The following is a 23,665-nucleotide window of genomic DNA, read 5'->3' on the forward strand; positions in this document are numbered from 1 at the left end:
TGCACCAGTGCACAAAGCAAGATCCATAAAAACATGAATGAGCGAGCTTGGGTTGGAGGGACTTGACTGGCCTGCACTGAGTCCTGACCTCAACCGGATAGAACACCTTTGGGATGAATTAGAGTAGAGACTGCGAGCCAGGCCTTTTCATCCGACATCAGTACCTAACCTCACAAATGCGCTTCTGGAAGAGTGGTTGAACATTCCCATATACATACTCTTAAACCTTGTTGACAACCTAGCTGCAAATGGTGGGCCAACTCAATATAACGGACTAAGACTGGGATGCTATTAAAGTTCATGTGCACGTAAAAGCAGGCATCACAAATAACTGTGTGTTTGTATATGCATATATAATATCTCTCTCGATTTTCAGTTTTCTTTTCTTTTGGCATGTAATGAAAGTTTACACATTGCTGATACACACACTTTTGGTTGGCTTTTCCCTCCCGACGTTGCACACATAATATGCATTATTAATATATTTATATATATATATTTTTTTAGACAAGAAAGCGGGCTGTAAAATAGGTTCTCATAATACAGAGCTAAAAGATAAGCTCACCTTTTGTAACATGTTACACCCACCCGGCCGCTTCATTCATTGTTATTTGAATGGGAAACTACAAGTACAGACAGCCTTTGTGGCTGTCAGCTTGTAGTTCTCAAACTACCATGGCCCTGTTGAGAGCTCTGGTAGTTCATTGATTCTTCCTGTCAGTGTGAAACTGCCTGCCCATACAACATAAACTGAAGTCTATAAGAGTTCTGCATGGCACCTGAGATTTTCTGATCCCAGGTGCAATGCTACCAAGTCTCCTGCAAAAAAAAAATTTATTAAATGCATTTTTTTTTTTACTTGGGGAAAAAATATGCATTTAATTTTCTTTTTTTAAAATATTATTTATTTTAAAAAACGCAGTTATTACCTGTTAACTGTATTTCCAGGAATCTTCCAGGACAGCTTACATGAGAGAGAGACTCCTTCTCCCAGCAGGCAACACCTGATCCACTTTTTCCTCAATAAATAGCCTTGCCATCCCTGGGTCCACAGTATAGGAATATAACTGAAGGTCTAGGAGAGATCAGAAGTATAACAGTAGTAACAGCAACACTTCATCAATTGGATGGGAACTACGCTGTCCTGGAAGATTCCTGGTAATACAGTTACAGGTAATAACTGCGTTTTCCCAAGTAATCTTCCAGGACAGTTGACAGAGGATTAATAGAAATACGCACAGGGTGGGAAAGCTGCTTGTAAGACCTTCCTGACGAATGCTTATTCTTTATTGGTGGTTAGGTCTAACCGGTGATGCCTGGTGAACATGCTGACACTGGACTATGTTACGGCCTTGCAGATCTGTCCAGTGTAGGCTCCAGCTTTTTCTGCCCACAAGGCTGCCATGGCTCTCATTATTATTATTATACAGGCACCAACAGTTTGCTCAGCGCTTTACAATATAAAGGGAGACAATACAGCAACAATACAGTTCAATACAAGAGGGGTAGGAGGGCCCTGCTCCTTGGAGTTTACAATCTAAGAGGGAGGGGCTAGTGGTACAAGAGGTAATAACTGTAGGGGTAATTTAATGGGGATCCCACATTTAAAGCCTCTGAAGCTTACAGAATGAGAATTCATGCTTTTGTGACACTAGGTGCTATGTTGACACCACAAAGCAGCTTATCAAGATGGGCTTAAAAATAAGGAATTAAGGGAGAATTCTGATGGAGGAGTCGTTTGAAAAATATTATTGAATAAATAGCGCATTTGACTTATGGTTTTAGGTTTGGTTAAAAGGTGAGCAAGTTTTTCACCCAAAGGGAGCAGAGTACGGTGGTTACGTCTTTTCACGGGCAGAACATTGGGATTCACGAAAATGATTAATATATAGACTATTTATGGACTCACATATTAGTTGTTGATGGTCATTGTTTGTTAAATTTATATTTCTGGACTGAATAAGGACAGCTCACCACTACTCTATAATTTACTTAAAAAATGAGGAGCCGTCTCCTGATTCAGACATGTTTGGTTGAATCTGCCAATCATCTCACATACCTGATGCTTGTAGACATCCCAAACTGAGAACCTTCCAATGGATCATTTGGAGGAGTTTGAAAACTTTGATCACTATTGACTCCCCTGAGATAACCTGAGGAATTAGTTTCCTTCCCTTTTCTCCTTCTTCCCAGAAGTATAGCAGAGCATTGAGGTTTACAGTATAGTTACGTAGTTAGTCTGGCTGAAAAAAAGAGAAGTCCATCCAGTTCAACCAGAAAAAAAAAAGACATTGAATGTGCCTTTAGACCAGATGGTGGGGTTAGACCTGCAGCTTTACAACATTCCTTTAGCCATCTTGCGATGGTACTTTTAGAGGTTTGGGAACCCCTTTTTTGGACCTTGGAACAGGACAAAGGCTGGCCGAGTTCCTCCACTCCTTTGTACATTCAAGCACCTTCTTACATCAATGTTGTTATAGCCCTCCTCTTTGGTGTTGCTTGGGTTCCTGCAGAAAGATGGTATCACAATGTCTTCCGTCCTATGAAAGTGGGATGCCACTTTAGGCAGAAAAGCTGGGTCATTTGCTGACTCTGTGTGCCAAAACTACTACTACCATAAAAAAAATGGTTTTAGATACTTGAGGATGCATTCTTCTAGAGGCTCAAATGGTTCCTACTGGAGGCTTCTTCTCTACCTCTACCTAGGTTCCAAGAGGGGGATCTGGGCTTCCAAGTGTTCCTCCATCATGGAGATAGCTCTTAGAAATCTGGTCATCAGGATCTTCTGCTAATTTTTGTTCCAGAAAGTTGGATAAAACTGCTACTTGAACTTTCAGTGCACTAACTGAGAGGTTCTTATCTGCTCCCACTTGAAGGAATTCGAGCACTGTATTCAGGATAAGTGTGTCCAGACCGCTGTTTTCCAAATTACAGAAGGCAAATCTTTTCCAGATTTTGTCATAAATGGGCGTTAGTGGACTTTTTCCTCCCACTTAGAATAGTGGTAATTACGTTTTTTGACAGACCTTTCCAGGCTAGTCTTTGCCTCTCAAAAACCACACCGCTAGTGCCAGTCTCTCCGGGTGCCAGTGGAGTACCTCTACCTTTATTAGAAGGTCTGCTGTGGGTGGTGTTATCCAGGGATCCGTCAGACTTAGTTTCTTCAAGAGGGGAAACCATGATTTTTGCATGAAGAGTGGTATCAGATTCCATTACCCAACATCCAAGAATTATATTTGTCAATTCCCAAAAGATAACAGGCCGTCTTGGATGACAAAGGCGGTCCAACACCATATTAGGCAACGATTGTGTTCAACCCCTGTGTATTAAAGCACACTTTCACTCATTAGATGCACTAGGCATCACTGCACTATTTCCCCCCTCTGCAATATAAAAGAACAAAACAACACAAAAAAAAGAACAGGATGCTTCAGTTTCTATGCATAGGCCAGCGGTGGACAGGCCCAATGGTAAATCATCAGGGGGCAGGGCAGCCAGGAAGAAGCAACCATCTCCATCTTAACCTTTGATACTGCACCTTGTGACGTGGCAAATAGATTGTCAACTTTAGTCACAGAGGCATCGGCTAAGCAAGTACCAACAGCTTGCCCTCTTTGAAGCTCAGTAAGTTCTGACATGACTCCATATTACTAGCAGCACATGCAGTGACTGACGAAAGTAAGGCTTCCCATCTGTCAGCTAGGTATCACACAGCGGAAACAAAATGTCAAATCACCTCTGCTTTCAACACAAACATGTCATCACTTTCACACATGTATTTCCATTTTTTTTTTTTTTTTAAAGTCTAAACCCTGTAAATCTAATATTCATTCTTATTTCATTACTCCATTTTGACAACTTAGACATTGCTTGAATAAAATATTATATGATGTTTTTATAATTCCCTTATTCTGTTTTGATATATATTTTTTTTATCTTAAATTGGTTGTAAACCTTATTCTAGTTTAACTGACAATTGTGCTGTACATAAATTACATTTTTCATTTTTTTCCCACAAATAGAGCTTTCTTTTGGTGGTATTTGATCACCTCTGGGTTTATTTTTTGGTCTATAAACAAAAAAAGAGCGAACATTTTGAAAAAAAAAAGATATTTTTTCATTTCTGTTATAAAAAATATCCAATAAACTCAAATTTCATCAAATTTAGACCAAAATGTATTTTGCTACATGCCTTTTAGTAAAATAAAAAATCCCAATAAGTATAAATTGGTTTGTGTGAAAGTTTTAGTGTCTACAAACTATGATATAGATACTGGAATTTACACAGTTTTTACTCCCTGACTACCTATTATATTTATTCAGGTGCTAAAATGTCAGGATAGTGCAAACACCCCCAAATGACCCCTTTTCGGAAAGTAGACACCCTAAGCTATTTGCTGAGAGGCATGTTGAGTCCATGGAAGAATTTATTTTTTTTCCACAAGTTTCTGGAAAATTGCAAAAAAAAATATCACCAGTTTGTTTTTTATTTTTACTTCCCTCTACCTAAAAGATTTCAGTTTGTTGTTCCACTGAGTTGTACAGTGTATAGGTTACATTAAAGGTGGAAAAACTTCTAAAATTATTTATTTTTGTCATTTTTTTTTTTACATCACAGAAACTTGACAGGGGTGTGTAGACTTTTTATATCCAATGTAAATGTGTAAACAAAAACAATTTGTCATTTTCCAAACATTTGTTGGAAAAAATAAAATGTTCCATTGAGTCAGCATGCCTCTCAGTAAATTCCTTGGGATGTCTGCTTTCCAAAAAGGAGTAATTTTAAGGGTTTTTGTACTGCCCTGGCATTTTAGCACCTCCAAGCTCCATTTGTGTGAAAAAAAGAGACACATTTTGTTTGGGTACTGCATTGCATGACCGCGCAATTACCAGTTGAAATAGCACAGTGTTGAATTGCAAAAACTGGCATGATCATTAAGGAAGGGGGGGCTAAATTATCCAGAAGGCAAGTGGTTAAAGATGAACTCAAAATATCAAAATGTTATGACTTTTTTTTTTTTTTATATCAACACAATACTATGATTTGGTGATTTATGATATTAAATGTTTTTTTTTGGAAAACGTTCACTAATACTTTTTGCAGATCTGGTAACCTTCATGCGAAAGGTAAAGGTGAATAGTTCTAACTCTAACAAACTGGATGTTACATCCCGGAGTATCAGTTAATCTGAAATTTATTTTTTGCAACTTTTTTATTGTCCTGCAGATGTCACTTTAATGAGAAAGCCACTGAAAAAACTGCAGCCACATCCTTTCCGGCCTATTATTCCACTTGTTGCCAGAATTTCCGATCAGAATGCTTCCGGAGCACCTTCTATGACATTAAGAGAAAAGACACGTCTTGAAAAATTCAGACTGCTGCTTTTAAATTTGAACACTGACCTTGGTAAGACAAAATCTAGAAAGCATTTTCTGTAGGTTAACTTCAGCTTGAATAGATCAATATAAAAGATTGCATTATTCATATAGGTCATATATGGCTTGCACTTTTGTCATCGGTTGTCTACTGAGCCCCAGAAATAAAATGGAGGAGAGTTCAGTCCGGCAGCCGAGTGATAAAGTGATTCTCTATAATAATTAGTGTGCCATGTTCAGTAACACTGCAGTGCATAGGAGAAATTAAGCTTGTCCTTTAACTGGGTGATGTAAATCCCCTAGTTAAAGCTAGTGCTGCAATCAAAATGAAATGCTGAGCTGTATATTGGTAGCAAATTTAGGTGAGTTGCTCAGCTTTTTATCCAAATATTGCTGTACCGTACAAGAACACCCACTCCTATTTTTCTGTAATCTGGGGATTCTATATTGCTCCTGTTGAAGTTGCTGTAACACTCTTTTTTGCTGCCTCTTACACAGCCATTCTCATATCTTAAGGGTGCTGCCCTTCTAAATGACAACTGATGTAACCGGCATGCTTTCTATTGACCCTAAAATAAGGGGAATTTTACCTCCCTCTGAACTGACCACCCATTGTAGGAAGCATCTTTCCCACTGACAGCTAGGGTAAGAGGGCCCTTCTCCACTGACCACCAATGTAAGAGGAGGGCCTTTTTTGCTGACCTTCATTGTGATGAAATAGCAAAAGTGTGCCCATTCCAGAACAGACGAGATTGGGATGGAGGAGGTAGGTAGGTGCAACGGGATTATGGTGTCGGCAGACATGGTGGCTGGTATGGAGATTATGCAAAGCAATGAGGTAGGGGCAGGGTTTCTGGCAAGATTTTAAGAGCTGGCAGGGTAGGGGTCTGGTGTTTCCTTTGTGATGAGCTGTGGACATGATTGAGAGGATAGCTGTGCAGTGGGTAAATATGGAAAGGGGGGGGGGGACTATTATCATGCTATTGGGCTGACATATTGCTGGCTGCAGGCAGAGTATGGTGCTGACCTAGTTCTGAGTGCAGGTGGTGGGTTCCAGAATCTCTTTCTATCCTGATAGAGAACACAGTGTTGAGTGTTGAAAGAAGACAGGGTGCTGTGAGTGTGTTCAAAGAGCACTTTCCTACTCTGTTCCCAACCCTGTGGGTAGCGACACAGAATGGGGGGGTTATGGTGTGACCTTCACGTGATTGGACGCTGGCAAAACCGTTCGTTGAGCACTGTACTTCCGTGTTTTTTTTTTCCCCTAATGTTTCCAGTAAATGGGTAGCTTCTCTCTGTTCTGAGAGAAGCAAGATTTTTTTTAACTTATCTAGAATCTTTCTTCTAGCAAGTTTTTCATGTGTTGCAGAGACCCAATGACTTATTTTGCAGTTTTCTGGACCAGCTCATTCTCATAATATCTTTAAGGTACCAAAGAAGCGGGACTAGCCTTTATGTGCCTTAGTTGACTGGACACTGCCTTCGGTGACCACCCCTTGGTACCACTTGGGTTGGAATAGCAGTGTGCTTTACAGGTTTAGGGCTCTGATTCAAACTTTTGTGGTCCCCCTGTCTCTGAACACTTCTGTGGGAATAGCCCACAGGCAGGGTGAAGTTCTGGAAACCTACTGCTGTGAGGAACGCTCCAACAGTAATATAAGTCATGGCCTTCTGACCCTTATTTGCAGCTTTCACCTTTTGTATTCAACAGCAGTTTTGTTGTGCATAGTACAGATAATAGACTCTTTACTCTCAAGTGAATGAAAGAGGAAAATAATGTCTTCCAGACATGCACCAGCTGGTGGTTTAGGCCCCGGAGAGCTGTGTGCATGGTCCAAGCAGTGGTCTTTATCAGGTACAGTATGTACCAAAAAAGTAAATTGGCCTATAAGAAAGCCCTTAAAGTGGCTGAAGTTACCCTGCAGATCTCAGTGAGCTCTGAGAGGTGAGTAAAAGAAAGGGACACCCCACTTGGCACACAGGAACAGACTTGAGGCTGTCAATCACAGGTTGTGTGCTGCAGCTCTCTCCCCTGTCCCCTTTTCAGCTCTTGGTGTCAGGAAAACCTGTCAGAAGTGCCTCATGCATATAACAAAAATGACACACCGTGCTGTGGATAGAGACAGGTACACACTATAGAAGGATATGTTTTGCTCATATGCTATGTCAGAGGTTTACAGCCACTTTAAGCTCAATGTCCCTTATAAATTCAGTGACCCCTCTAATATGTCCTTTTGCTGAAGTAGCAGCTAGGAAGCATTCTGTTTGAGACATGCTTTTGTTCTACAGAAAATGAACATATTAAATTTATGTCATGAAATTCTGTCTCGGAGTTGTCAGTTGGTTCTCCCTTATTAATTCCCTGTGCTGGCTTACTAACCTCTGTGGAGACTGGGCAAATGGTTTGCTGCAGAAGCTAGAGTAGTGTCCTTTTCAGCATACCTGCCATGAAATATAGTGCTGCAGAGAGTGGAGTTGTTGGCAATTCATCAGAGGTTTGATCTTCTCACTGCTCCACATGTATTGTAGATGGGAAAGCCAGCAGGGTAAGAGTAGGGAAAGCAAGTATAGTCCAATACTGTTCCATGGTACAGCCTTGGGTAGACAACCTGTGTGACAGTGGTATGCCTTTACTTCCCAATTTTGCCCATGTGAATGGCCAGTGAGGTAATGTGCCACGTACGTGCCCCCCCTGATGAAAACTAGTTGGGAATGCTTGATGGGAATTCTCCTCAACTTTGTCCCAAAACAGAAAGTAAAAGGACATATCACAAGAAGGACATAACCCGATAGGGGCTTTAACTCTAATCTTAATAAAACGTTTTTGCTATGCGTTCACTTTAAATTATATTATTTCAGCATTGCCCCTCAGCTATAGGCATGTGTCCTATTATTCACATAGAGAGGTAGAACTATCTGCTGGATTAAGTGAGGATATGATAACGGACACTGCCTCTGGCCTGTTGAAGACCAAAGAAACTGCCAGTTGACAAGACCATTTTGTGTTTTCATGTAATCCTTACAGCACATTTATTATTTGAAAGTTTTGTGTTTGTCTACAATCATAGTTGTGCTTCGGCAGGAGAAGAGGCAGCCCCTAGTATGAGCCTTACATCCTAATTTGTCTGCTTTTACAGGGAGAGAATACAAATCTACATTGTTGGAACAATTTAAGAATGGAAATTTAGATTATTACAATTGTACATTTTGAATGATCAGTTGAACAAGGATATTGGTAACTGTTGTCAACACAAATATTTTTACAGATGAATTAAGGAAGTATAGTTGGCCTGGAATTCCTCGAGATGTTCGACCTACCACATGGAGACTTTTGTCGGTAAGACTTTATTTAGATACAGTAAATAAAATTAAAGATCAGATTTGTGTAGTTTTCTTAAAACTAGTATTGAGGAAATAAGGCTGCCATTGCCGATCTCGTTATGAAATTTACTAGACCCCTGATTGCAGTGTTGTTTTAATGGCTTCTGTACTTTCTGGGTTTCTAACTTTCAGCACAAATGTGCAGATCGGGTGTTCTTACTTCCCTCTGGCTTCCTGGTCTGTATGATTATAACAGGTCAGTGAGTTGGGAAGTATTAAAATTGGAGAAAGCCAGGCAGCTAACTTTCTCTCAGCATTTGCTGAGTACACATGCAGTTATTCTGGAACTCACGGGTTAAGCTTCTGGCCTTAGGAGGTTGGACATAAGGCAAAGCAAGGGACATAGCTCAGTCTAGCCACTACATGTATTTGAGAAAAAAAATTTTTTTTCTTAGTTTTTGTTATAAAATTGTGTAAATAAGTGATTTTTCTCCTTCACTGATGTGCGCTAATGAGGCTGGAGTGATCGGCACTGATAGGCTGCACTGATGAGGCACTGGTAGATGGCACTGATGGGCATTGACAGGCAGCTCAGATGTGCAGTGGTAGGCACTGATATGTGGCATTGAAGGACACTGGCAGGTGGCATTGATAAGCAGGTGGCACTGATCATCAGGGCATACTCCTCTCCTGTCGAGCTGTCAGTGTGACGGCTCGTGAGGCGAGAAATGCCGATAACCAGCATTTCCCTATTTACATGTGATCAGCTGTGATCACGGCCAAATGATAGGCTGGCACTTTTTAGTGCTGCTTTGCTGTGGTTATTTTAAAAGGGCACCATTAACTTTTGCTTGGGACTGTTCATTACTTTTAGTAGCATGTCTGACACTAGAAAAAGGACCAGCGGGTATGCTGATGCTAGCTGACCCTACAATTTGCCTTCCATTTCACCTGCGCCATGCTCACACTCAAGTTTGATTGTGACTGGCTTTGAGTCACTCTGTGATACTTGCAGGTTCTCCACTAAACTATCCACTTCTTCCTCTTTCTCCATTCCATCAATTGGTTCTTTCTAGAGTGCACATGGAAAACCTTTCTGGTTTACAAATGCTCAAACAACAAGAAAACAGGAGCGTGGGATCCTTTATTAGCAAGACCGTATACATTTATTGAAAGCAGAAATAGCACGCTTGCTAGCCAGGGGATCTGGAGCTGCCAATTCTGCACGCAGCATTGCTTTGTATCAATCTTGGTGATTCCTACCACCCATGCTGATTTTAAAGTGTTTTAACTGTAAGTGTGCTATTTTTGTTGCTTGAAAAATGACCATATCTTTTGCATATTATTTGGCTTTACTGTTACATGTCTGTAACTAATGCAAATATGTAATGTCTGTAAGTCTAAATGTTCTTTCTGTTCTGTATACCTTTTTTTTTTTTTTTTTTTTTTTTTTTTTTACAAAATCTAAATAAAGAAAAAAACCACTCTACCCCCATCCCCTGACATTTCCCTTCCCTGAATGGAGAAGAATTGTTTGAGGTTACTAAGGTGTGTTTCTAGCCTTAAAGCCAAACTCAAGAGTTAGTCAAAAACTTGTACCATTGTGGTGGGGTCTCCCCTTCACTCACCTTCACTAGGTCTAGGGGGAGCTGAAGAGGCCACAATACTTACTTTATCCTGATCTGGCTGGCTCTAGTGCTCCAGGTTGTGGATGGTCCCTTGGCATCATAATGTACAATGCAGGGCTGTTAACCCTGCATTGCACATTAAGGAGACAGGAGTGGGGCCAAGGCCAGGTGTACCTTAGAAAGACCCTGCAGAGACCCTGCTGGAGTGAGGAATAAAGTTAGTATTACTCTTTATTTTTGCACCGCTAGATTGAATGAGCAGTTAACCATTGTACTGGTTATGGTGTGCCAGATTCCTGAAATTAAAGGATTTAAAGGGTAACTCCACTTTAAGGGGGGAAAAAAAAATTATATATATGTAGGTGTGTGTGTGTGTATATACACTTGTGACACAACACATATTGTAATTGCATGTTATTAAAAATTACCTTACCTTTTTTGTTTGCTGCTCTGTAATTTTCTATAAAATGCAATGAATATGGCTACCTGGAGGTGTTTTGTACACAGAAGGTGTACAGAATGCCCCCCCCCCAGAAACATAATTTCCTGCTTATGTGATTGGCTGCACTAAGATACAAGTCAGATTTCCGGCATCCCCTGCAACTAAAATGTTATTTTTGGTGGGATATTCCCGAAGGGAAATCCCGTCGAAAGGAATGGAGGCCCCACAATTTTCCTCATTAGAGCCCAGCAGGTGTAGCAGCTGATTATTATAAAACCACTCCCATACAGATTCACTATGCACATGGACACAGACCAACAAACCGCTTTCTTCAGAATAACAAAAGGTTGGAATCTGCAACAACGTTTCTTAATATCCTTGCAATACACATAGATCACTCAGAAGGGAATGTTTTTCTCAATAAAACTGGGGTTACTCTTTACAGCTGAATTTCGGGGGAAAAAACCCTTGCTGTAGGGCTCATTCTACACTGCAAGGGACAAATGCTCATTTTTGCCCTACAGTACCTTTAAAATTCACTATCCCCTTCCCACCGACATGAAGTTGTTGTATATGATTATATCTAGTTTGCGATAATTGGACAGAGAGCCAAACGGAATGGTTTTCAAAATGTTTTCCAAATAGATATCTGGAAAGTGTGGCGTGCATTTGTATTCGGCCCCTTTTTACTCTGATACTCCTAACTAAAATGGAGCCAATTGTCTTCATAAGTCACCTAATTAGTAAATAGAGTCCACCTGTGTGTAATTTAATCTCAGTATAAATACAGCTGTTCTGTGAAGCCCTCAGAGGTTTGTTAGAGAACATTAGTAAACAAACAGCATCATGAAGGTCAAGGCACTTTTAGATTGTAAGCTCTAACTAGCAGGGCCCTCTGATTCCTCCTGTATTGTATTGTAACTGTACTGTCTGCCCCCATGTTGTAAAGCGCTGCACAGACTGCTGGCATTACATAAATCCTGTACAATATTAAAAGGTTATTTTGTTTCAGTCATTTTTGAGTTTTCAAGTAAGACTTGAAAACAATATAAAGTAGCAATATCAAGCACAGTAGTGAACTGTCATCATAGTCTGTGTATATAAGAATGGTGACATTGAAAAGGGGTTAACCAAACTCCATTAAAAGTCCAGCAATAGTTATAGGAAACAATGCCAAGTTGGTTGACATCTAGGAGTCCATTGATGTGGTGTCAAGCAGGCCATATTCTAGGATCTGACCAATCGACAAATGGTCTACAAGGCAGGCCAATACTGTAGACCTGGTCTAGAGGTCAAGCAGGACTACACCCGTCCATCCAACCACTTGGGCAGATGATAACAATGATAGTTCAAAATCAACTATAGCATATATAGTAGCCACAGGCCTCCTAACCAGTAGGTGCACGCATCCACAATGGGATTATCAGTTAGTATATTGAAACCTGTATCATTGTCTTTAAGACATCTTGCCACATACAGAGTATTTTAATTCCATCAAAGTAAACAGATACATTTGCACTCGTAAAGGGTGCCAGATTGCACCCAATTATATAGTGTGTACATAGGATACGTCGGTCCTGTGCAATACCGCTATGACATTCAAAAGTCACGACACTCGGAGATCAGAGCGATGAGAGTGGTATTGCTCAGGCCGTATCCTATGTACACGCTGTATAATTAGATGCTATCTGGCACCCTTTACAAGTGCAATTGTATCTATTTACTTTGATGGAATTAAAATACTTTTAAGATAAATCTTAAGTTTTATATTGTATGAGATGGAGTCGTGATTAAGGAGAAGGTGAGCGGAACGGAGAGCTGTGTACACAAACAAGCAACATCTAAAGTATCCATGAAAAGGACAAAATGACAGAACAGCTGATGTGCGGTCATATACAGGAGGTGAGCAGACATCTGGTGGTGGTGTTGTCACTTATTGTTGCTGGACAAGCACAGATGGTGGCATGTATTGAAAAAAGCACAGCATGGGGGGGTAGGAGGGGAATGGGGAGGGTGGAAAGGGGGGTAGGTCCTGCAGGCTTGGGGATTGGCCACAGTGGCTAAGTTCTATATTATATTAATTTTGAAGGGTTGATATTTCACCCAATAGTGCTGCACATCAGTTTTTAGCTTTAGCATCCCCTGTCTAGTCGCTTCCCCATTCCAGGAGGAGTGTAATATAGAAATAAGACGTATCGGTCGACGCACCAAATCAGCTGCATGTCTGTAAGGTAGGAACCCACTTGGGTTGAGCGTATGTAGCCTATAACTGATTTGCATACATATTAGTTAATAGAGTAAAACCGTAATTGATCGTCACTCAGGTCCTTGTGGGGCTTCAGGTTAAACATTATAAATGCTCTGTTGGAGGCAGGGTCCATAGGACCCCTTTTTTTGGATGGTATTAAAATACCGCATTGGGGAAAAGGTAGAAAGGGTGCAAATATTTTATAGTACAGTGCGGTGAAGCCGTGGGGACCGGGCACCTTACCAGGCAGAGCCTGCTTAATGGCCAACAGGACTTCATCTACCATGTTATCCTTTTCCTTGAGTTCCCTATGTTCCTCCAGCAAAGCCAGGATAGGGAGACAAGCAATACGTTGATCAAAGTCTTGTTGGTCTGAGGTGTTTGTATTCTCATAGGAGTCCTGAAAAAAGGTGGGAAATTCCTGTAAGACTAATTTAAGGTTTTGTTTGAAGAATCCATCCGCTCTTCTAATCTTGTGGATATGGGTAGTGGGGTGTCTGGGTGCCAGTTTCGCCGCCAACAATTCATCAGGCTTGTCTGCTTGGGAATCAAATGTAGTTTTGGATAGGTGCAAATTCTTTGAGCCATTGTGGTAAGACAGACATTCAATTCCAACCGAGCAGCCTCAATCTGACTATGTAGGTCAGTTTGAGGGTTATTTTTATGTTGCTTAAGTAAGCTGAAGAGGGCCTTCTCTTTCTGTTTAAGCACTGATTCGTAATGCTTCTTGTATCTGGCAGCTATTTGAATCAAGGCACCACACACCGTAGCCTTCTGTGCTGCCCATGTATGTATAGGAGATGTGTGGGCAGGGTCATTCAGGGAGAAATATTCCATCAACTGGAGTTATAGTCGCCATCATCAGAGCAAGTTGCTGGATAACCAAAGTGAGTTTCATTTAGGCATCATGTATAATAAACTGGGGGGCAGGGGAGGGAGCAAATGACTGGAACAGGAGAGTGGTCTGACCAAGAGGTCTGTAAGATCTTAAAAGACGTGCACATAGTCAAGGTAACGGAGGATGTGAGGACATGGTCTACCCATGAATACGTTGAGTGGACCTGGGAGAAAAAGGTTATGGTCCCATTTAGTAGCATTAAAGTCTCTCCAAATATCCATTAATTCGTGATCATGTAACAGTTTGGCAAATTTAGCATGTATCTTAGAATGTTTTAGGATCTGAGAGCCTGGTGGGCATATTTTGTCAAGGGAAGAATCCAATGCTGGTCTGTGTTGGGTACATAATATGTTAGCAGTGCTACTAGTGAGCCCTCTAAGTTGCCTTTCATCATAAGATATCTACCTTCCGGATCAGTGTGGACCTGTGGTGATGAAAAAGAAAGGCGCTTAGAGATGCAGATTGTGAACTTCTTTGTTTTATCCAAAGCATTTGACATAAAGAATGTGGGGCAGTGTTTTATAAATGAAATTGGTTTTGTATGATACGGGAAAATGAGTTTCTTGTAAGAACACTATCTCCGCACCTGCAGAGAATGGAAATGGTTAAAAGCCTTGCGTCTCTTTACTAGGGAACTCAGACCCTGGATATTGTGCATTGATACTGAGATGGGCCTAATAGCAAGTTAGCTAGCCATGATCAAAAGTGGGGAGGGAAAAAAGGTAACTTACCCCCTTGCAGGGAACAACGCAGGCAGACACACTGACCATAGGTGGATTCCCAGGGGATTCTGGATGAATGGTGATGATTAAGAGGAGGGAAGAGAGAAAGACACTGAGTACCCAAAGGTGCACTAGGTCCTGTGAAGAGAATAGAAACCAAATGAAGTAAGCACGAATTTCAAGAAATATTAGTGTCCATATCCGCCATATATAAATAGTGGAGTAGAAATGGAGTCAGAGTAGGACACAGAAATGGCCTGAGCTGACCATCAACTGCTATGGAAAAGTAGATTAGTTTTACTGTGTGGCAACATAATTACCCCCAATAGAAGGAAAGGAGAAAACCTGACAAAATAGTGTAGGATAAACAGTGGATATAAAAAGTCTGCACACCCCTGTTAATCACTTGCCCTCCAGAGGATTTACCCCCCTTCCTGACCAGGCCATTTTTTGCATTACGGCACTACGTTACTTTAACTGACAATTGCGCAGTCATGCAACGCTGCACCCAAAGGACAGTTATGTCCTTTTTTTCCTACAAATAGAGCTTTCTTTCGGTGGTATTTCATCGCCTGTGCATTTTTTTTATTTTTTTGCGCTATAAAAAAAAGACAGACAATTTTGCGAGAAACTATTTTTGACTTTTTGCTAAACATGTCCAGTAAAAAAACTAAAAAAAATTAAATTTCGTCATAAATTTAGGCCAAAATGTATATCTTTGCTAAAAAAAAATCCCAATAAGTATAAATTAATTGGTTTATGTGAAAGTTATAGCGTTTACAAATGGCGGTATATAAACTGGAATTTTTTATTTTGTTTACTAGTAATGGCGGCGATCAGCAACTTATAGTGGGACTGCGAGGGGCATTGTGACACTGGGGGGAACTGTCTTGGTATCACTGACATCCCCAGTGAGCAGTGCTAATAAAAAGCACTGACACGGTACTAATGCTATGCAGAGCCATACAAAGCAGTGTGCAGGAGCGAACAGGGGAGAGATCTGTATTGTTTACGTACAGGTCTCTGCCTCGTTGGAGATCGCTGGGTGACGGAGGGGAATCACCGGCCAGGACTTGGTGATTGACAGCCAAGGCCGCAAATGTCACGGCTCGAGTGTGCCCCCCTACCTGGAACTGCAAAATCACACGTATATATACGTGATTTTGCGAACCTGTGCCGCCCTGTAGCAGTATTTCTGCTATAGGGCGGTGCGGAAGTGGTTAAAATGTCAGGTTTCTGTGATGTAAAAAATTAGACAAAGATAAATCATTTCAGAACTTTTTCCACCTTTAATGTAACCTATAAACTGTACAACTTAGTTGAACAACAAACTGAAATCTTTTAGGTGGAGGGAAGTAAAATTTAAAAAACTAACATAATATGCACATCTTGACTTGGCAATATTTGCCCACTCTTCCTTGCAAAAACACTCCAAATCTGTCAGATTGTGAGGGCATCTCCTGTGCACAGCCATCCTTAGATAAGCCCACAGATTCAGGTCTGGGCTCTGGCTGGGCCATTCCAAAACTTTATTCTTCTGGTGAAGCCATTCCTTTGTTGATTTGGATGTACACTTTGAGTCGTCGTCATGCGGAAAGATGAAGGCTTTGTGCCAATATTGACTGGTATTTGGAGCTGTTCATAAATCCCTCTACCTTGACTAGGCCCCAGTTCCAGCTGAAGAAAAACAGCCCCAAAGCATGATGCTGCCACCACCATGCTTCACTGTGGGTATAGTGTTCTTTTCGTGATGTGCAGTGTCATTTTTGCGCCAAACATAACTTTTGGAATTATGGCTAAAAAGTTCAACCTTGCTTTCATCAGACCATAACACATTTTCCCACATGCTTTTGAGAGACTTCAGATGTGTTTTTGCAAACTTTAGCCGAATTAGATGTTTTTCTGCGTAAGAATAGGCTTCCGTCTTGCTACTGCACCCTATAGCCCAGACATACGAAAAATAAGGGATATTATCACATGTACCACACAGCCAATGCTTGCCAGATCCTTTAATGTTGTTGTAGGCCTCTTGGTAGCCTCCCAGACCAGTTTTCTTCTAGTCTTTTCATCAGTTTTGGAGGGATGTCCAGTTCTTGGTAATGTCACTGTTGCGCCATATTTTCTCCTTGATGATGGCTGTCTTCACTGTGTTTCATGGTATATCTAATTCCTTGGAAATTCTGTTGTACCCTTCACCTGACTGATACCTTTTAACAATGAGATCCCTCTGATGCTTTGGAAAAGCTCTGCGGGCCATGGCTTTTGCTGTAGGATGTGACTAAGAAAATGTCAGGAAAGACCTACTAGGACAGCTGAACTTTATTTGGGGTTAATCAGAGGCACTTTAAATGATGGCAGGTGTGTACTGACTACTATTTTTTTTTTTTTGTTTACAAACGTTTTTATTTATTAAGAAATAGGCTGCAAAAACAGCTTAAGAGCATAAGGTATAACATACAACAGAAAAAAGGCACATCTGTAATATTAATTCCAATAAGGTACAGTTATGTAGAACATAAAAGTTAAGTACATGAGCAAGGTAGGCAGGAAGGTAGGCAGAACAATAAGGCCACCAACAGAAAGACACTATCAATTAAATCATAAATATTCATTGGTCAGACAGTAAGGCCCTGATTTACTAAGAATTGAGTCTACCAGCAGACTCTGACATTCAGGCAGACTCAATTCAATCAATCAAGACCTGTCAGGTGCCCAGCAAGCTGATTAAAAAGTCTGCTTTCTAGACTCTTTCCTGTTCGTAAATACGTAATGATGTTGGGCACATTTCTAGATGCAATGCTGGATATGTTAACTAGGTGGCGCACAACCACGGGCTTTGTCCCAAAAAGCACACCTATATTATACTTTTTTTTTTTTTTTTATGCTGTTTCTCCAAAAATGATCGTCCAACTAATGCATTTCCTAATGAATGTCATACATTCTGTTATCAAATGTCAAACATTTTCACACTTATATCTCAAATAATTTGAATGTCTAGTTCTAATTGCCCTTCCACCAATCTGGTCTGGACTAGCATCTGACTGTTAGTACTTTAAAGCAACAACTTTCTGCCCTAACCATTCTGTTCCAAAGACCTTTGGCTTCACATACTCTTGTAAAGACCTTTATACAAAGAGTGGCTTTCCCTGAGATCTAAATCTAGTACTTTTGGTTCTGCAAATACATCCCTTTGAACCAAGCCAGGATGCCCCATTGGAGGATCTCACTGGTAAAGTAGCTTTTTTGTGGCCATTACCTCTGTCAGGTGTGTCTCTGAGTTGGTGACTTTCTTGTACAAAATAATTTCTTACATGAAAAAAAATGTGGTTCTGAGAACCAGACCCTCCTTCCTTCCTTTCACCTCAATGAGGATATTTTTCTCTTTCCTCTGTCCTTCCCCAAAGGAGATTTCACTCCATTGATTGGATGTGGGCAGAGCCGTTCGGGTTTACTTATCTGCAACATCTTTCTTCCGCAGAACTAATTCTGTTTTTGTTCTCCCTGCAGTTCCCAAATTGGGTCATTCTACTTCTTCTTTGATGATAGTTAGGTGGTTTAGGTAGCTCAATTTCAGGACTTATGCCCTCAAGGGAAGGGTTCCCCCTTTCCCTATTAGGGATCGCGCAACCAGATCTGTTGGTGTTTCTTGGGCATTTCAGTATCAAGCATCTGTTTTACAGGTGTGCACAGCTGCCACCTGGTACTCGGTTCAAATTTTCTCAAGGTTTTAAAGGGTGGATCTCCAGGCTTTACTGCTGAAGATCAAACTGTCATCTGAGAGTTTAGGGCAGGGGTCTCCAAACTTTTTAAACAAAGGGCTAGTTTACTATCCTTTAGAATTTAAGGGGGCCAGACTGTGTGGTCAGTGTGAGTAGAAAATGTATCTGCATCAGTTTGTGTAAACAATGCCCCATCATTGGGTTTAACAGGAGGAATAATGCCCTGATGTTGGTTTTAGCAGGAGGAATAGTGCCTCATTGTTGGTATCAATTGGAGGAATAGTGCCTCATAGACAAAGTCAGTGGGAGGAGTAGTGCCCCATCATTGGTCTTGGCAGGATGAATAGTGCCCCATTGATGCTGTCAGTGGGAGGAATAGTGCCCCAATAATGGTGTCAGTGGGAGCAATGGTGCCTCATCACTGGTGTCAGTTGAAGGAATAATGTCCCAAGAGCCAGGTAGAATCAAGCAAAGGGCCGCATATGGCCGCCAGGCCATAGTTTGAAGAACACTGGTTTAGGGTAAGCTGACCCTTGTTTACTTGTGGACCTGTTTTCCATTGTTTGCTGTAATGTTGTATAACCTTTAGTTTAACACTCATGGTGTCCCATGGTCTAGGACAGGGGTCAGCAACCAGTGCATCGCGATGTACATGTTGCTATGTGATGAGTAGATCTCATCTTTGCATTGCTGACCCTGGTCTAAACTTCTCCTCCCCAGTGCTGTCAGAGTGAGAGCTGGGCAAAGCAGGGTGAGAAATTCCGTAGCACGTGAGGAGAGAGCCAGATGGGCAAAGCCCGAAAGGAGAGAGCCATGCGGGCAGAGCAGGGAAGGGGAGAGGTGGGCGGAGCATGGAAGGGGAGAGGTGCACGGCAAAGCTTTTGTCAGTGTCCAATCCCCTGAAGGTAGCAGCGTATAACTCAGTATCTTTGACTACAGATACTGTGTTCTTTTACTGTACTCCAAGACACAGAATTTACAAGAAAGTAAAAATTCCCTACCAGGACATTTAAATGATTAAGTGCTTCCAATAAGAAAATAGATTATTAAATATAATGATACAAACAAAATAACTATTTCTGAAATCCAATTCTTTAGCAGATATTCATTTTAAGCGTAATAAAATTGTCTGAAAGTATGGACTACGATAATAGAAAATTAATTAATATTAAGTCACTAACAACACATAACAGTCAGATTGATAGTGGAACATAGACACTAAACTTTAATTTCGATAAATAAATACTCAATTTATATGGTTAAAACACAGACATACACATACACACAAATTTACTGCTACAGGACGGACTCTGTACAAAATCAAGTATGTAAACGTGATCTACGCTTCCGCCGTGTTCGCGGATAGGGAGCACAGCACCAGCCGACTCAGCAGTGCTGTGATTTGGTGCTGCACCAATCAGTCAGCAGATTTAGGCCAGTGATGTTCAGCCTGGATCTGCTGAGTGATCACTTCCCTTTCACAGATCTTCCTGTGCCTTTGTTTACATTACGCAGGCACAGGAAATGATTCAGATCCACGTGAGTCAAAGCACTACACTTTTACAGTAAAAGCACTGATAGGTCACATTTAACCCCCTGATCGATCCCCAGTTAACCCCTTCACTGCCCTTTCACCAGTGTCATTGGTACAGTGTACAGAATTTTTTTTTACTGATCACTGTATTTGTGTCACAGGTGACTTCAGATAGCTTTAGCGTCCCTCCCAGATAGGGTCAGATTGCCCACCACTACATCAGTCATCACATTTAACCCTTTGATTGCCAGGAACACGCTGACATACACAATAATCCTCCATTGCTACTATAGTGTCTCAGCAGATCAATATCTTTGATCTCCTTCCTAGATTGTAAGCTCCAAGGAGCAGGGCCCTCCTATCCCTCTTGTATTGAACTGTATTGTTGCTGTATTGTCTCCCGTTATATTGTAAAGCGCTGAGCAAACTGTTGGCACTATATAAATCCTGTATAATAATAATCAGATTATACCAGAGTTCATAATAGTATAGTGTCCCCAAAAATGCAGCATTGGCAGGATCATCCCCAGCACCTAGGTTTAGTCCCTACACTTAACCCCTCCCCCTACTCCCATAGCAAGTGAAGTGTCAGTAGATCACTGTCACTTGATACATTGCACACAAAACTGCAGGGTTAACAAGATCCGGCCCGATTTCTGCTAGCACTAGCAGGTAGATTTTTTGTAGCAGTTCAAGCAGTCCCTGACAGCCAGGTGCTCTTTTTCCCGTGAGTTGCACTAGGTACCTATAAACTTAGTGGCCAAAATGTCCAACAAAAGGTACTCTACTAAAGAGGCCGGCTCAGAGCTGCACTCTGACAGATAGCTCAGATGATGGAGTAGAGGTCCCTGCTAAGGTCAGGTGTACCCAAGCCCGTTTCCAGGTTGCTGAGGTGTTACAATTGCATGATGATTCTCATATGCAGCAGAGTGCCAGTACTAATGCCACTCAACCTTTTGGTGAACTGGTGAGCACCAGCGGCCTAGCACAGCCTGGTCTTTTTCATGCCAGCACTGCAGTATCACTTGGTGATGTGGCAAGTCCCATAAGTGCAGTACAAGCTGGTGCAGTGTCTAGCACACGTAGTGTCCCACAGCCACCAAAAATTCGAATATAGGCCGTAGAGCCCATAGTGTCCTTCTGGATGTGCTTGCAAATCCTGATTGGCAGCCCACAATTTCTGCAGCACCCGTACTTCCCCCATTCACTGACCAACCCGGAATTCAGATGGAAACCGCAAATTTACTCCTTTTGATTTATCAGAGCTGTTTTTCATGGAAGATCTGTATGGATTGATTGTGGATCAAAGCAATTTATGCGCACAACAATTTATCACCGCCAACCCAAATTCAAACCTTTGCCAGACCACTTGCATTGAAACCTATTACGGTTTCGAAATGTACATTTTTTTGGGGGGGGGGCTAACTCTCAACATGGGCATTACAAAAGAAAAATGAATTGCGGTTGTATTGGTCCACAGACCCAATTCATCATATGCCTGTGTCATCATATCATATGCTGCCATGGCCAGGCATAGATATGAGAATATAATGTGATTTTTGCATTTCAATGACCATACACTCTGTTGTCCTCAAGGTGACCCTGAATTTGACCAGCTCCACAAAATTCGGTCACACGTAAATTACCTAACCAGAAACATACTCCCCAGCAAATTATCTGCGTTGATGAGTCCCTCATTAATTTTTATGGCCACCTTGCATTCAAATCATTTCTCCCCAGCAAGCGTGCCAGATACGTGGTAAAAAGGTATAAGACTTGAGACAGGGCACCAGGCTATACATGTAATTTTCAGATTTATGAGGGAAAAGATGGAGCCCCCAAGTGCCCAGACTACATGGGGAGCAGTGGCAAGATAGCTTGGGACTTGGTGTCACCCTTTTTCCATATGGTGTAGCACTTATACAGTGGGGTAAAAAAGTATTTAGTCAGCCACCAATTGTGCAAGTTCTCCCACTTAAAAAGATGAGAGAGGCCTGTAATTGGCATCATATGTAGACCTCAACTATGAGAGAGAAAATTAGAAAAAAAATCCAGACAATCAAATTGGCTGATTTGGAAAGAATTTATTTGCAAATTATGGTGGAAAATAAGTATTTGGTCACCTACAAACAAGCACGATTTCTGGCTCTCACAGACCTGTACCTTCTTCTTTAAGAGGCTCCTCTGTGCTGCACTCATTACCTGTATCAATGGCACCTGTTTGAACTTGTTATCAGTATAAAAGACACCTGTCCACAACCTCAAACAGTCACACTCCAAACTCCACTATGGTGAAGACCCAAGAGCTGTCGAAGGACACCAGAAACAAAATTGTAGACCTGCACCAGGCTGGGAAGACTAAATCTGCAATAGGCAAGCAGCTTGGTGTGAACAAATCAACTGTGGGAGCAATAATTAGAAAATGGAAGACATACAAGACCACTGATAATCTCCCTCGATCTTGGGCCCCACGCAAGATCTCACCCCGTGGGGTCAAAATGATCACAGGAACGGTGAGCCAAAATCCCAGGACCAGACGGGGGGACCTAGTGAATGACCTGCAGAGAGCTGGGACCAATGCAACAAAGGCTACCATCAGTAACACACTACGCCGCCAGGGACTCAGATCCTGCACTTCCAGACGTGTCCCCCTGCTTAAGCCAGTACATGTCTGGGCCCGTCTGAAGTTTGCTAGAGAGCATTTGGATGATCCAGAAGAGGATTGGGAGAATGTCATATGGTCAGATGAAACCAAAATAGAACTGTTTGGTAGAAACACAACTCGTCGTGTTTGGAGGAGAGAGAATGCTGAGTTGCATCCAAAGAACACCATACCTACTGTGAAGCATGGGGGTGGCAACATCATGCTTTGGGGCTGTTTCTCCGCAAAGGGACCAGGATGACTGATCCATGTACAGGACAGAATGAATGGGGCCATGTATCGTGAGATTTTGAGTGCAAACCTCCTTCCATCAGCAAGGGTATTGAAGATGAAACGTGGCTGGGTCTTCCAACATGACAATGATCCCAAACATACTGCCCGGGCAACGAAGGAGTGGCTTCATAAGAAGCATTTCAAGGTCCTGGAGTGGCCTAGTCAGTCTCCAGATTTCAACCCCATAGAAATCCTTTGGAGGGAGTTGAAAGTCAGTGTTGCCCAGCGACAGCCCCAAAACTCTAGAGGAGATCTGCATGGAGGAATGGGCCAACATACCAGCAACAGTGTGTGCCAACCTTGTGAAGACTTACAGGAGACGTTTGACCTCTGTCATTGCCAACAAAGGATATATAACAAAGTATTGAGATGAACTTTTGATATTGACCAAATACTTATTTTCCATTATAATTTGCAAATAAATTCTTTCCAAATCAGCCAATGTGATTGTCTGGATTTTTTTTCTCATTTTGTCTCTCATAGTTGAAGTCTACCTATGATGCCAATTACATGCGCCTCTCATCTTTTTAAGTGGGAGAACTTGCACAATTGGTGGCTGACTAAATACTTTTTTACCCCACTGTACATGTCAAATTTTTATACAAGCGTGCCACTGTTTAGACATTTGTACAATCTTGTAATTGGCACATTTGGCATCGTGCGACCTAATCGCCGGGGCTTCCCCCAACGGCTTGTAAATACTTGTCTTAGGGGGGAAAAAAGCCTGCTTCAAATGATGAATTGCTCGCAGTGAAGTGGAAGGACAAACTGGATGTTTTCGTCCTGTTGTCTATTCACGCAGACATGACCATTCACATTTCCATGGCAGCTGGTGTTGAGAA

The 23,665-nt window shown here is 41.6% G+C and overlaps 1 protein-coding gene across 3 annotated transcripts in view; it reads left to right on the forward strand.

Moving 5' to 3' along the window:
- Positions 1-23,665, forward strand: part of TBC1D22B (TBC1 domain family member 22B) — a 275,367-nt gene that overhangs the window by 70,980 nt on the left and 180,722 nt on the right. For 2 of the 3 annotated variants that reach the window (XM_089677368.1, XM_089677369.1), the window contains exons 4-5: positions 5,228-5,407; positions 8,643-8,713. In XM_089677368.1, the coding sequence (XP_089533494.1) occupies positions 5,228-5,407; positions 8,643-8,713 (251 nt within the window). The remainder of the gene's footprint in view (positions 1-5,227; positions 5,408-8,642; positions 8,714-23,665) is intronic. The other variant, XM_089677370.1, reaches the window with a different exon arrangement.

Source organism: Staurois parvus, unplaced genomic scaffold, assembly GCF_062004578.1.
Source record: "Staurois parvus isolate SC_StPar_1 unplaced genomic scaffold, SC_StPar_1.0 ptg000185l, whole genome shotgun sequence".
In the NCBI taxonomy this organism is placed as follows: Eukaryota; Metazoa; Chordata; class Amphibia; order Anura; family Ranidae; genus Staurois; species Staurois parvus.